Source organism: Typopeltis vanoorti, chromosome 7 (assembly GCF_054136105.1).
Source record: "Typopeltis vanoorti isolate ZY-2024b chromosome 7, IOZ_Tvanoo_1.0, whole genome shotgun sequence".
Lineage (NCBI taxonomy): Eukaryota > Metazoa > Arthropoda > Arachnida > Uropygi > Thelyphonidae > Typopeltis > Typopeltis vanoorti.
The window spans coordinates 18,179,974-18,196,573 of record NC_143555.1 but is presented as its reverse complement, the minus strand read 5'-3'; the positions used below and the strand labels follow the sequence as shown (position 1 = coordinate 18,196,573).

Genomic DNA, 16,600 nt, shown 5'->3' with positions numbered 1-16,600 from the left:
GCAGCCATCCTTTTCTTATCTGACTTCTTTATGTTCCAAGTCATAAGCTGCTGTTGTAAAAAGAACTGCATCCAAAATTCAAAACTTTGTTCCTGTGGAGATAGATCCATCTTTCCAGATTTTAGACAAGTCCCTGACTTGTTTTCGCCATTCCTAATCTTCTTCTGACGTCTCCGGAACAGCAAATCTTCACATAATAATGGATCACAGGTACTCAAACATGCTGACTTAATCAATTCTTTCTCCATTAAGGTATACACTTGTTTCTCAAAGGCTTCCCTATTTATATTTCCTTTGAGAACCATAATCTTTGTCTTGTTAGGATTGAGCTGAAGTCCTCTGTTATTACTGATCTTTTAACTTCATCAAGAATTTGTTCTAGTTCTACTTTGTCATTACATAGGAGTATGTTATCATCAGCATACCTCAGATTACTGATCAATCTATTGTTACATCAGCTGAGATATTGTTACGACGTTGGTTTTCTGTTATTTTTTCTATCTTTATCCCTGTTGTATCTACCAAGCTTGAAATCTCTAACCTATCTCTCTGGGTCCGTTTCTCCTTTCGGAACTCTAACAAAATTTGTTTGATATAGCTGCGGCAGCCAGAGTCCTAGTACAGAAGAATTCTTGTACAAAGAAACCTTCCCAGAGTTCAAGTATTACCTAATCTTGTTAAAGAATTAAGTGCCTATAGAAATTTCAACATTGCAGTCATGGCCTAAAACTTTCTTTAATTTCCCCTTATTCATAGGTTCGAACTTTAGCGAGTGGTAAAACCAGTCTCATGCTCAGACAAACTGAGGCTTACATAGAAAATTATTAAATATCAAACTGCATACAAATAAACTTCCACACATCAAAGGTATGCCATATCAAAATTCTAATTCACTAGCTAAGCAATAAGGAACATTCAGAATATCAATTACACTATTTACATCTCAAGGTTAAATAAGTACACATTCATCATAAAACACTAGTTTAAAATTCAAAGTAAAGTTCGCTAACAAAGATCAATTCACATTCAACTGAGTGTTGCATACTCTCAGGCTTTCAGACTACTAGTCCAATAGGATTAACATGTTGCTGAGCACAAAAGTCACTTAAAAGTTCTCTTTCCTTTCAATCAGAAATCGTTCTTCTCTCTTTGCTCTATTACTAATGTTATATGAATAAGGAAATATCTGTACATTACCAGTGTCGTGAGAGGATATCGCACTCTTTCGTCCATCCTTTGTAGTCATATGTCTTTCTGCTTTATCGAGTCGTGTCCATGTGGAGGTTACGCTGATCAACATAAATCGCCATTCCTTGCACTTTGCCGGACAAACATTCGTCTACCGGATTGATATCATCATCTCGGCCATCCTTCAGACCTTGGACAACAGTAAAGGGGAACTTTACCGCTGTCTCGCATCGGTAAACTCTTACAGATGGCCCTAGTTGATGTCTGCCATCAGCTCACATATAGCATGCCTGACCCCCTTCAGCTAGCAACCGGGAAGGAGATTACTTCCAGCACTGTCGATCGGTCAGCACTCTGCTTGTCCACACGAGAAAACAAGAACAGAAAAAACGGGGGTCAAAACCATGTGAACTTGCCTTTTATTCTTCTTTCTAGTGCCCTCTTTTCGTATCGGAGGATCTCTCATTGCACTTTCCTATTCGCCCCTATGTGGTTGCGTCATACTTCTGCTCCTTGAAGATCACTCTTTTTTGCCTGAAAGTATCTTCAGGACTGGGTTACCCCAGTCCTGAAGATACTTTCAGGTGCAAACTTTGTTTGCTCACACTTGGATAAAGGATTAAACTAAATTTATTATACTCTAACCAAGTGAAAAATAAACTTTCAACATCTTTCTCTAAATCCAGAGTAATTTATTAAAAAAAGGGTGGCACACCATTTGGCAACTCCTATAGGTAGAGATGACCTGCTAATGCTTCTGTCTGGTATCTCCACTTGGGCCTGGCTCCCACTGAAGAGAGCTCAATAAAGGTTGAAACTAGTCTGGGTTGTGGCCCTTCCCTTAATGCATAACATTAGACATATCTGCAAGGAGCTGTGTTTTGCATTATGGGAGATACTGAGATAGGAGTGTTGTTAGCTTGCTCCACTTTCGCAAGGAGTTCACTAGTGTTGTACCACCTTACCCCAGTCCTGAAGATACTTTCAGGCGCAAACTTTGTTTGCTCACACTTGGATAAAGGATTAAACTAAATTTATTATACTATGGACCTTTGTCTGCACTTAGACATACATTCTTACACAGAGTATAATTTTGACATCGATAACTTTAAACAATATAATTCTACTTAGACATACAATTTTCTTCTCTACTTTACTTCTTTCTAAGGTAATTCTAACAGGTTTTCTTTTATATTTTGATTTCTTAACTAATGGTATAAGTATTTCTAGCTCAGAATTTTGTTTCTTGTTAATCTTGAATGAATGACTCTTTTGTTGAAAGAGTCCTCATTCAAGATCTAACAAAGGCCTCCCCCTTTTTCTAAAAATTTTCTCCCCAAGAAAATTTTCCTTTTAATTTTTTCTCTTTTCTCTTGAGATGACTCTTCCATTTTGTCTGGGCGTGAAATCCAACCTTCACCTAGGCCAGCCATTCTCTGAGCCCTCAGCAATTACTTGGCACATGCAAACAGCTTTGTTTTTCTCATCCTGCTTTCTCTGAAATATACATGTCACTGAAGGGGTCATCTTCTGCTGCCCCTTCGTGGGTGTTATTCTGCCTCTCACATGTGATTTGCTTATTATCTGTCTCCTAGACTTCATCAGTAATTCTAGTATTGTTTCTCATTCTCCTGTGATGAGGCAATCTCATTAGATCTTGACTGAGTGCCAGCCATGCGGTTCTCCCTTTCCTTAGTCAATTCAGCATCCTCTATGAATTGGGGCTTGTTGTTCAGAGGGATGGCTCCCGTATCTTGATCTCTAGAGCTCTGATTCATTATAGTAAAATTCCTTCTTCCAAGGAATCGAATCTCTTCTCTGGAATAGTCACATGAGAAGACATACTTTCTCAAGAAGTCCTCCCCTAGAATCAACCCAATTTGAGAGAGTGAGTTCTTGGGTAGAACCAATAAGTTATGCCATGCATATAAGCCAAACTCTGGCAGTCCCACTCTCAGTCTTACTAATTTAGTGGCATAAGTTGTGGAAGGGGATATCCTTAAGAGTTTGATGGATTTTCTCAGCTGCTTTATTCTTCCCTTTACATAGGGCTCCAGTTCCTTGAGGTACCTCTCAGATATTATGGAAGCTTTGGAAGCGGTGTCAATGAGTGCCCTAAAATCCTTCACACAAATTCTTCCATTTACTACTATCCCAGAGATATGTCCCTTGCCCTGTTGCCTCTTTTTGTCAAATGGTATAGCACAAATATGTGACGTTGTTTCTGTTGATACCTTGTTCTCGAGCTTCCTGGTGTAACAAAACAGTCTCGGGCAATATGCCTTAATTTGTTACAATTGTAGCACCTAGGAATTTCTCAGTGGTAATCTCTTTTAGCCTCTCCATCCAAGGACAAAGGAGAGTTCGTTCCACACTTGGCAGACATTTCTATAAACTTTTTCATCATGGAAACCATTCTCGCCAGCATTGGTTGTTGTAATCTTTCTATCTCTCTATGAATAATACTAGTTATTTTATCTTCTTGAAAAACAGGAGATTCTTGATCCTTGGGAGGACCCAACGTTAACTGTCTGATGACTGAATCAAGACGCTCCATAAGCGGCTGTTGTAACTTCTCCACCTCCTTCCTGACTAGGGAGCGAACCTCGCCAAAATCACAGGCACCAACAGCAACACTATATACTGGTCCAGTCCTATTTCCTTCAGCTCCTCTCTGCACCTTTTGTTTTTCCTTCCTTTCCAATCCCTGCTTTATAGGATTGGGACCCCTTCAGTGTCTCTACTTTCTGTGGTCATATTAACTGGTCCTACTGCAGCTGCGGGACAAATATCCCCAAGCAGCTGTTCTCGTTCCTTTACTGCTTCGTAACAACTCTTCAAACTGTTTTTCTCCCTTTCCCAAAAGCGGTTTCCCTCAGTTCCTGCCTTAAGCCAATTCTGAAGTGTTAAAAAACAGCCCAATCAAAGTGATGATTTTCCTATTCGGACACACTCATAGTACTAGCAAGGGTAAGCAGCCTGTTATGAAAATCTGAGACACTTTCCTTTTCATTTTGTAACATCCTTTGTAATTTCCACAGGTTAGGCCCTACATTTTTCGCTTTAGAAAATTGGGAAATGAGGATTTCCTTAAACCTCTGGTAATCGAAAGTTTCTTTTTAGGATTCATGAAGAGTAAAAGAAGCTTTTCACTCTTCTAACTAGCTTACTGCGAAGCAGGATAAGCAGCTGGAAGTCACTCCATCGCTCAATCTTTCTAAGCTCTTCTATATACTCAAAGAAAGATCTCACATCATCTGTGTCTTCTCCCGAGAATTCAAGAAAAATCTGTTGGGGTTTATGGTCTTAAGAAATTCCAAGTCAGAAGCTGAATCATTTAACTCAGAGCTCGACGGAAGAGACATACCTGTACTTTTAGTTTACACTGTCTTACAAAGTTCAATTTTCAAAGTTCCCTTCCAAAATTTTCCTGATCGCTGTGCATGAGACTAAGACCAACTTACTGTGATTGACAAATTCCTTTATTTTATGGATCAAACACATCCTGTCGACTGCTGCGTCACTGTTATGTCATTCGTTTTCCATTATTTTTTCTATCTTTATCCCTGTCGTACCTACCAAGCTTGAAATCCCTAACCTATCTCTCTGGGTCCACTTCTCCTTTCGGAACTCTAACAAAATTTGTTAGATATAGCTGCAGCAGCCAGAATCCAAGTACAAAAGAATTCTTGTACAAAGAAACCTTCCCAGAGTTCAAGTATTACCTAATCTTGTTAAAGAATTAAGTGCCTGTAGAAATTTCAACACTGCAGTCATGACCTAAAACTTTCTTAATTTCCCTTTATTCACAAGTTCGAACTTTAGCAAGTGGTAAAATCAGTCTCATGCTCAGACAAACTCAGACTTGCATAGAAAAAACATGTTTATTAAATATCAAATTGCATACAAATAAACTTCCACACATCAAAGGTATGTCATATCAAAATTCTAATTCACTAGCTAAGCAATAAGGAACATTCAGAATATCAATTACACTATTTACATCTCAAGGTTAAATAAGTACACATTCATCATAAAACACTAGTTCAAAATTCAAAGTAAAGTTCGCTAACAAACATCAATTCGCATTCAAATGAGTGTTGCATACTCTCAGGCTTTCATACTACTAGTCCAATAGGATTAACACGTTGCTGAGCACAAAAGTCACTTAAAAGTTCTCTTTCCTTTAAATTAGAAATCTGTTCTTTCTTTGCTCCAATACTAATTGTTATATGAATAAGGAAATTACCAGTGTACATTACTTATTCATATGCTAATTGTTATATGAATAAGGAAATTTCTGTACATTACCAGTGTCCTGAGAGGATATCGCGCTTCTTTCGTCCGTCCTTTGTAGTCATATGTCTTTCTGTTTTATTGAGTCGTACCCACGTGGAGGTTACGCTGATCGACACAAATTGCCATTCCTTGCACTTGGCCGGACAAACGTTCGTCTACCGGATCGATATTGTCATCTCGGCCGTCCTTCAAAGGGGAACTTTTCCGCTATCTCGCATCGGTAAACTCTTACGGATGGCCCTAGTTGATGTCTGCCATCAGCTCACGTATAGGATGCCTGACTCCTTCAGTAGCAACCGAGAAGGAGATTACTTCCGGCGCTGTCGATCGGTCAGCACTCTGCTTGTCAAGATCTAACACTACCAACTATCCTAATTCCTGTCTTGAGCATATCCAATGCTTCGTGCATGATGTACTCTGCATATACTAAACATTGAAGAGAAGGTAAAAATCCTTGCCTAACCCCTTTTCCAACCTGAAGCCAATCAGTTAATCCAACACCTGTTCTTACTGTGGCTTCTTGCTCCCTGTACGAGTTTGCTATCAACCTGATAGTGTGTTGAGAAAAACCCATTCTTTTCATTACTTCCCACAGTTTCACATGCTCAACACAGTCAAAAGCTTTAGAGTAGTCTAAGAGACATATTACCAGAGGAAGTCTAAATTCTTCCTATTTTTCTGTAATCTGTCTAAGGGAAAGGATCTGATCTCTGATGCCCTTACCTTTCCTAAAACCTGCTTGTTCCTCAGGCATCTCTGCCTCAACTTTGGCCTCAATTCTATTTAGCATGATCTTCAATAAAATTTTGCTTGCATGAGATATTAAACTAATAGTTCTATAGGTCTTGAAAGCCTTCATATCTCCCTTCTTATGTAGTGGTATGAAAACCGACTTCTTCCAGTCTCTAGGCCGTGATCCTGTCTCCTATATCCTTATAATCAACCTAAGAAACACTCTTATCCCTCTATCTCCTGTGGCCTAAAATTAACTATGCTAGGATTCCATCTGCACCTGGGGCCTTACTGCTGTTAAGCTGCTCAACTGCTCTTTCAACTTTATGCCTAAGTGGAGGAGGTTCCAAATCAGAATTTTCCTAGTGAGAGAGCTTCTCCAAATTTTCTTTATCCACTCTATTGTACAGTTCCTCACAGTATTCTTTCCATCTGTATCCTCCATTATCATCTTGACTTTTTCCCCCAAAGCATTTCTGGTGAGTTCTCCTCATTGGTCTCCAAAAAATCATCCAACTGAGCTGATGTTTCTTCTGTGGAATTAGGAATTACTTGAACGTCTTGTGGATTTGCCTAACTAGGAAGTTTTCGGACTCTTAGTTTTGCTTTGGCTCTTACTAGCTGATGGTCTGTACCACAATCTGCTCCAGGACAAGTATGCACATCAGAGATGCTTGTCTTCCACTGCTCAAGAGCCAGGATGTAATCAATCTGGTGCATTGACCAATCAATGTTAGATATCCAAGTATAGGTCCACTGTGGGTGTTTCTGAAAGCACGTATTGGTAATAACTAATCTGTTAGCAAGGGACATAAACAAATTCCAACAGTCTTTCACCAAGGGTGTTATGTTCACCTAGACCAAACATGGCACACTCTGACATAACTCTCGTACTCTTTCCCACTTTCGCATTTACCATATTTTTGGGCGATAAGATGAACTGGACTATAACATGCACCCGAAATTTATGAGATAATTTTTAGAAAAAATATACAAAAATATTCACAAACCTTAAATTTCATTTATTATTACCATAACTTGTACCAACAGCATTCAGTTCATTCAGAATTCAGAAACAGATATTCCGATATGTTGTAATAGATTTAACGGTATTGATATGAACACAGATGGATAAGAAAATAATTATTTATTAACTTAAAAGCTAATATTTTACTGGTATTATATCCAGCATCTTCAGAGCAGACAACACAAAGTTTGTTACAAATGCAAGACAACCACAATCCGGTGTAACAGTGGGGCTAGTATAAGTAATTGCAGAGTGCAACACAAGACTAAAGTCCTAATAAGGCGTCATCTAGGTTAAAAAAAAAGTATTTCAAAGTTTTGAAATAGTAGTCCAAATAATAGTCTTAGAAAGTTTGAAAAAAATAAAATAACATAAAATAAAAGTAATAAATATTAATTTGGTCTTAGGATGATTGTCTCCCAAATCTTTGGTAGATTTATACATCCATACTTGTTAAGGTTTGGAGTATGTTCTGAGGCTTCTGTTGATTCCATGAACAACTTCTCTGACTTGTAGAAGCTTCTGTGCATTACTTTGTTTTTCTCCAATTGATCCTGTGTGCTAGGGTATCCAAAGCATGGTCTGCCAGACCCGACTTGCCATAGCGAAAGTGTCTGATATATTTTTTGTGTTCACTGAGGCGGATGTCCACAGTTCTTCCTGTCTGTCCGTAGTAGGCTTGATGGCAAGAACAGGGCACGTCATAGACTCCTGGATGCGATAAAGGAGTGCATTTGTCCTTAGGTGAACGGATGAGAGTTGCTAATTTCACATAAGGTTTAAATATGGTGTGCAGTTGGTGTTTGTTAAGCACCCTAGATATCTTTTCAGATGTGCCTTTAATGTATGGGATGGTGATAGTTTTGTCATAGTCTTCTGTGGTATATAGAGGGGATTTCTGGGTAGTATTTAGTATGTTATCTATCTTATGGGGATTATAACCATTGGTTAAGAAGGTGTGACGTAGGTGAGGAAGTTCAGCAGTGAGAGCAATGTCATTGGAACAGATTGCTCTAGCTCTATGGGTTAGTGTTTTTAAGATACCATATTGTTGAGAAGGGTGATGGTGTGATTGTTTGTGTTAGTATCTCCCTGTATGTGTGGGTTTTCTATAAACCGAAAATGATAAGGAACCTTCTGGAAGACGTGTGATCAGTGTGTCCAGGAAGGGCAGGCAGTCATAAATGACTGCCTGCCCTTCAAAATGTCAGATAATATCTGACATTTTGAACTTGGGCTATGGAATATCTTGGATAGAATCTGACTCAACTCGACAGCCAATAAAGAATTTGCTAAAGTTAAAAACCGACACCGAAAAAATTTGAAATCTTCCAGCAAAGCAAATTTCGCAGCGGCTGCAATTTCATCAAGATGGCGTCGTTGTGAACCTATCATCGACAACCTTATTCAGAGGCCACGATTGCATTAAGTCTTGGACATAATTTTGCCATTACTCCTAAAGAAGTTCCTAAAACCAAAATAATGGTTTCTGTTGAATGCGGGATATACCACTTGCCTCCAGCTATAGCCAATAATATTAGGTTAGACGTGGCCAATATCTTAATCCATTCTAAGCCTCCCAAAAATAATATCCCACATAAAGAAATAATAGCTCTAAAAGAACTAAGCAATAATAACCACATTACAATAACCAAATCAGACAAAGAAAACACCACTGTAGTAATGGATCAACAAAATATGAAAGCAAAATGCATGCACTGCTCCAAGACCAGTCTACATATCAAATCATAGATCGAGGTCCCACCAACTCACAAAAGAATAAGGTGTGCAAGTTACTGAATAAAGTCACTTCCTGGCCAAAACAGATTGTCAAAAATACTCAAACCCTTGCACATTAAAACAACCAGAATATATGGTGCTCTTAAAATACACAAACAAGGTACACCTTTGTGTCCTATTGTGGATAGCATAAACAGTCTTACATATAAACTAGCTAAACATTTAGCCAAATTACTAGCCACTTAAACAAACAATTCTCCCTCTTTTGTTAAAAATTCTACCCACCTAAATAGTATTTTAGAAAACCACATCTTAAATAGTTCAGACCTAATGGTGAGTTTTGATGTCACCTCATTATTCACTAATGTACCACTGATTGAAACACTTAACTTACTAAATTCACAATTTCCCCCAGATATATTTCAGCTATTTAAATTCACAGTACAGGCAGGTTATTTTACATGGAAACGGAAAATATATAAAACAATTAGATGGGACAGCTATGGGTTCCCCCCTTAACCAACTTCTACATAGAACATCTGGAAAAACTAGCTATCAACACAGCCACTCTCAAAGTCTCTGGCTACACTATGTTGATTATGCACCAAAAATTTATTCATTTTTGGTGCAAAATTTCAAAAATTTTGGTGCATCTATTTAGATGCACCAAAAAATGTATTCAATGTCTGGGCCATGTGGCCCAGACATTGAATACATTTTTTGGTGCATCTAAATAGCCGGCACGCTAAAATCCACTTTACAATGGAACTAGAAGCCAATGACTGTCTGCCCTTCCTGGACACACTGATCACACGTCTTCCAGAAGGTTCCTTATCATTTTCGGTTTATAGAAAACCCACACATGCAGGGAGATACTTACACAAACAATCACACTATCACCCTTCTCAACAATATGGTATCTTAAAAACACTAACCCATAGAGCTAGAGCAATCTGTTCCAATGACATTGTTCTCACTGCTGAACTTTCTCACCTACGTCACACCTTCTTAACCAATGGTTATAATCTCCATAAGATAGATAACATACTAAATACTACCCAGAAATTCCCTCTATCTACCACAGAAGACCACGACAAAACTATCACCATCCCATACATTAAAGGCACATCTGAAAAGATATCTAGGGTGCTTAACAAACACCAACTGCACACCGTATTTAAACCTTATGTGAAATTAGCAACTCTCATCCGTTCACCTAAGGACAAATGCACTTCTTTATCGCATCCAGGAGTCTATGAAGTGCCCTGTTCTTGCCATCAAGCCTACTATGGACAGACAGGAAGAACTGTGGACATACTAAATACTACCCAGAAATTCCCTCTATCTACCACAGAAGACCACGACAAAACTATCACCATCCCATACATTAAAGGCACATCTGAAAAGATATCTAGGGTGCTTAACAAACACCAACTGCACACCGTATTTAAACCTTATGTGAAATTAGCAACTCTCATCCGTTCACCTAAGGACAAATGCACTTCTTTATCGCATCCAGGAGTCTATGAAGTGCCCTGTTCTTGCCATCAAGCCTACTATGGACAGACAGGAAGAACTGTGAACATCCGCCTCAGTGAACACAAAAAATATATCAGACACTTTCGCTATGGCAAGTCGGGTCTGGCAGACCACGCTTTGGATACCCTAGCACACAGGATCAATTGGAGAAAAACAAAGTAATGCACAGAAGTTTCTACAAGTCAGAGAGGGTTGTTCATGGAATCAACAGAAGCCTAAAAACACTCCAAACCTTAACAAGTATGGCTGTATAAATCTACCAAAGATTTGAGAGACAGTCATCCTAAGACCAAATTAATATTTATTACTTTTATTTTATGTTATTTTATTTTTTTCAAACTTTCTAAGACTATTATTTGGACTACTATTTCAAAACTTTGAACTACTTTTTTTTTTTTTAACCTAGATGACGCCCTATTAGGACTTTAGTCATGTGTTGCATGCTGCAATTACTTATACTAGCCCCACTGTTACACCGGATTGTGGTTGTCTTGCATTTGTAACAAACTTTGTGTTGTGTGCTCTGAAGATGTTGGATATAATACCAGCAAAATATTAGCTTTTAAGTTAATAAATAGTTATTTTCTTATCCATCTGTGTTCATATCAATACCGTTAAATCTATTACAACATGTCTAACGAACACATAAGCCTACCCACATGTTTAGATATTCTGATACTATGCAGATTTGTTATCCAATTTTTCATTGGAAATTTTTATGTAAGAAAAATGTCATTTTATATAAAAAATTAAGGATTTTATAAAGAAAATAAGAAATATTAAACTTAATCCCACAGACATCCTGGCTATTTTGGTCATAAAAACTTATTCACCAATGTTATAAGAGAAGAAAATCTCAATTTTAGAAAGAAAGCATTTTCCCTGATACTGCTAAACTTTTTAGACATTGCCTAGAGAACACTTTCTTCAAATTCCAGGGCCCTATTTTGAAGTAGACTTAGCAATGGGTGATGAAATTTATCCACACCCTGCCTACACACAGAAAAGTTGAAGTCGGGTATTGAAAAATACCACACCAAACCAAGATTATGGGTGAGATATGCTGATGATATTTTCATAATTTGGCCAGGCTCAGAAAAATCTTTTCAAAACTTTAGAGACTTCCTTAATGGTGTAAATCAAAAAATCCAATTTACCTCAGAGACAAAAAAAATATAAATTCATTTCCTTCTTGAATGTTCTCATCTCGGTTGAAGATCATAGTAATCTCATGTTTGAAATATGTAGAGAAAAGTTCTCATCACCACCCATATTCTTGCAGAAAATAATAAATGTTATATCCTGTAACATTTCATTTCAACATCTGTTGTCTGTTGAATAAATTTTTAAAAAAAATGGTTTGGTATTTAGAAACCTCTATGTTAATAACGCTTCATAATTGTGTTTATTGTATCAATCTGAAGAAGTAATCAATAATGTTGTATAAAACTAGTCATCGCTTTTATTAAATTGTCTTACTTTAAGTTTTTTTTTTTACTAGTATTAATTTAATAATTATGTATGAGGTAGGTTTCAAAAGTTTCCGGCCTGACATACAAAATTTGCACCAATTTTAAATGGCTGTGCATGATAGATAACATCATCTATGGGGAGCTCAGCTGGAGGCACTCATTTGACTGGTACATGGCACGCTAAGTGATGATAATATTAAAAATTGAGTACCATGCTGTAATAAACTTTTTTTTTGCCAAAGAAGGCTTTCTCCAAGTACTATCAAACTGTGAGTGGATGGTGTTTATGTGGCAGCTTCTCCTTCATATTCCACTGTGAAGGAATAGGCAAAATAGTTTCACCTAGGAAGAGACAGAATCAAAGATGACCCTTGTGATGATCGGCCTGTGGAAGTGATGACTGAGGAAAATGTCTCAGTCATCACTGAGGAAAATGCGAAAGCCCAAATCTCAGCAAGGTTGGGATTTTCTATAATAACCGTCTTTCACATCATTCATGAGAAGCTTCACATGACGAAGGTCAGTAGATACCCTGATTTTTCTCTTCAATTCAGAAGGAGCATCGTGTGTGTGTTCCCATAAGTTTTTAGAGTTTTGCCACGGGAATGGGAGAGAAGTGCTGGAATTATGTTGTGATCCTCTTTCCAAAAGGAAATTCATAGTGATGCAAACCAACCGAAACATTGTCAAGAAAAGCCAGGGTCACTCAGTCCACCAAGATCATGGCAACAATCTTTTAGGATTGCTGGGGAATTCTCTTGATTGATTTCAAGGAAAAGAATACCACCATGAATGTAGAATATTATGCTTCACTCCTGCACAAACTGTGCGATGCCACAAAGTAGAAGAGATGAGGAATATGGAGTCATGATCTTTGCTTGCTTCACAAGAATGCCCAAGTCCATATAGCTATTGTTGCAAAGTCTGCAGTGAAGGACTGTGGCTTCTGAGGTGATTGAACCCACCCTACAGCCCAAATCTAGCATCCAAAACTGAAGAAAGATATTTGAGGAAGAAAACTTGTAGATAACAATGAAGTGAAAGATACAGTTTTAGGCCATTTTGCAGACAAAAGTACAGACTTTTTTTTAAGGACATAGAAATGTTAATTCAAAGATGTGAAAAATATGTTGAAGTAAAGGGAGATTATGTTGAAAAGTAAAAAAGTTGTTTTCTTTCTATCATCTAAAAGTTAGTCAGGCCAGAAGCTTATGGAACCACCCACATATCATTATATTTAATAATTATGTACCATTTTAATTTTATTTTTTTTTTTATTTGTACCAAAAGGTCAGGTTAAGTACGGCATGTTGCCAGTTGCTTAAATTATTGTGTGTGTGAGAGAGAGATCCACATCTTTGTGTGTGTAAACAGATAAAGATGTGGATACATCCCCCAAAGATAACGTAAAGGTTGAAATTTAAAAATTTTAATATTATTAAAATTTATCACAAATGGTAGTTGATTCTATAAATCTAATATAGGGACACTTGTATTTATATTTGTTGCAGTGGAGAAGGAGGAGAGCAGTCTTCTTCCAGCATATCCTATGATGGGTGTCCAAAGCATGGTCAGCAAGTCTTTAGTGGTTGTAGTGGTAGAATTGGATGCAGCCTTGTGTTTGGAAATTCTGATGTTAAGTCATAAGAGAATGTTAACAACTACAAGGAACCTGGTATACAGCTAGCATGTATAGAAACTGTGGCTGATTTTTTTTGTTAAGTGAATAATGAATGCAATTTTTTATTATTGATTTTTTTGATTTTTGCTAAAATAGTGAAAATATTAATTACATTTATGGTAATTAATATTAGCCTAGCTGTAATTTTCTTTAAAAAAATATATTTTCTTTGGCACGTCCCCCCCACCACCACCTTTTATTTCATGGAAAGCCTTAAATTCTGCTCCACACTGTTCACTGTTTGGCTACACTATGTAGATGATGTGTTCTCCATTTTTCCCATATGGCCTGGATGCTCTTAACACCCCCCCCCTCCTCCTCCTTTGATCACAATGCCTGATGGATCCCTGGCAATTTCTATTCACAGATGATTCACATTACATTCATTAACAGTTTTCCCCGCTTCCTCCAAACAGTATGGAATTATTTAAATTATATAAATGGACAAAATTAATTACTTCTGATAACAGTACCCTAACCATTGAACTTGACCACATTCAGAAAACCTTAGGCAATGGATACAATTCCCACCATATTAAAAAAAATATTAAAACCCGAAAGCCCAGAGACTTCCAAAGCCATTCCATATATCAAGGATACATCTCAAAAACTAACAAAAAAATAAATAAATAAATCCGACAAAATTACAACACTTAAATAGTATAAAAAGCATCCCTCATCTGCTCCAACCTCTAGATCTGCCAGATGTTTACCAGGATCCTTGTAGTTGTAAACTATCCTACTATGGCCAAACAGACAGGAAGGTCAACATCAGAATCACCAAACACAGAGACTACTAAATTCATTTCCACCACTACAGACATTCAGACTTGATGTACATGCTTTGGACACACCAGAGAATATGCCCTACTGCAGCAATATAAATATATAAATACAAGCTATTCTTTGAATCTGCCTCAGCCTTAGGAAACTATCCAAACTGCAACAAATTTCAATGCATGAAACTGTCCCCAAATATGGGTAGCACTCATCCTACGTAATTTAGTCCAACACTTAAGGACACTCATTTTAGATCATGGGGGGGAGAAGAGGATTTAGGACTTGAGGATCACTTTTGGTTGGCATGCCTTAGCCTCATTACCCAGTATAATGACTGGGTGCATGTATCATATTGTATTGTGTTCCCCTGATGACGGTAATTTAACTTTTCCAAAATATTGGAAATATTAATTAAATTAATTGTAATTTCCTTAAAAATACAGTCAATTCTCACTAAAACAAACTTTAAAGCACCTAAAAAAAAAAAAAAAATTATTGTATAGCAAAATGATGAAGAGCTTTGACTGGAATTTTCTTGGGAGTTTGCTAGGGTTAAAGTCTACTGTATTTCAAAAATAAAATACAAGTCAGCGATAATCAATCTCAGCAACAAAATAAAAAAAAAATACGTAAGATCAGTTACTAACCTCCTTTGCCACCTTGCAGAGAAAGGAGTACATGAATAATACTGTCTTCAGAAATGTTAGAATCATCTTTTAAATAATGACCGTTATATACAGCAGTAAGGTATTTCTTTGGAATACCCTAAAAATAATGAATGGAAAAAATTCATATACTATGGATAGTTTTTTTTTATTTTAAATAAAAAATAAAAAGACAAACCCTTTAAACTCAGAGAGCTATATAAATGTATCTATAGCAGGCTTTCACAAACATCCATGTCCATAGGGGGATTGAAACCCACAACCTGTTGGTTGGAGAAATGATATGATATCTGCTCAGCCAACCAGGGCAAGCAATCACACTATATTCATATCATATTTTGAAAAGTGACACCTCACAAACATTTTACATCAACAAGTGCATATAAGCTACATATTTTGATGGTTTTGTGTGACAGTGCAGAAATAAAACAATACTATTTAAACAACAAACTGGTTATTTTACACTTTAGATGGTTTACACTTTAGGAATACTTGTATAATGATTTAGCATTTTATGTAACATTATATAAAAACATACATGATACAGACTACATTCAAAAATTCTTTAAGCAGTAGATTATCTTTAATTGATCAAATCAAAGCACATTTTCCTGTAAGCATTCTCTGATTTATTAATTCGATCGATCCATCTTCCATATTAATAACAGCTAGTTTTGAAAAACAAGGTATGTCTCGCACAACAATTGGCTAACAGGTTTCATGGCAAGTGTTGAGTACGTGTTATTAAACTACTGGAATCTTTTTAAATGGTTTAACATACAAAGGGTGTGTTATTGATTTATATATAAATCAATAAAAATTGTTAGGGGAGAAAAAGGATATAAAAGCTAAGTAATGCGGTTCCAGATCAGAATTTCCAAACATTTAGGCACAGCTAACTCATATTTTCAATTCATGGGAACACCGTAGCAAGGGATAAGAACTCTCCTTGAAATCATGTTTCTAAGTGAAACTGCCCCTATTAATTAGCTTGGTGCCTTTTCCAAGTATTAATGTCTAGTATCAATCCATGATGAGCCAATCTGGAATTGAGAAGTCTGACACAACAGCTGTAGCTTATTCCAATTTTCTTCTCAATGGAATAGCTGGTTTGAGTAAATTAAAATATTAACATTGCACTTGATACATAATGGGAGAAGAGCTTGGCTATACTTCATAGACAATAAATCTGGTGACTTCATGTAGGGTGTGATAATATATATGAATACATTATGGAAAATTATGGAGACAACTACTGTGTTAGAGCAAAACTTTAGTTTAATATAAACCAAAATGAACACTTGATGTTTCAACCTTCATATCAAGGTCATTATCTGGAATATACACATATATATATATGGAGAAACAAGCTGCCCTACAATCTACATGGTTTGCTGAAGTTACTGACCAACCGTTACAACGATTATTGGCATAATCTCCGGTGCAAAAAAAAAAAAAAAAAAAATTTACTACATCA

General features: G+C 36.8%; 1 protein-coding gene across 3 annotated transcripts in view; it reads right to left on the bottom strand.

Moving 5' to 3' along the window:
* The window catches only part of LOC150104519 (splicing regulator SDE2), a 231,629-nt gene that overhangs the window by 176,136 nt on the left and 38,893 nt on the right, over window positions 1-16,600 (bottom strand). For all 3 annotated transcript variants that reach the window (XM_090395712.1, XM_090395714.1, XM_090395713.1), the window contains exon 2: window positions 15,106-15,223. In XM_090395712.1, the coding sequence (XP_090251838.1) occupies window positions 15,106-15,223 (118 nt within the window). The remainder of the gene's footprint in view (window positions 1-15,105; window positions 15,224-16,600) is intronic.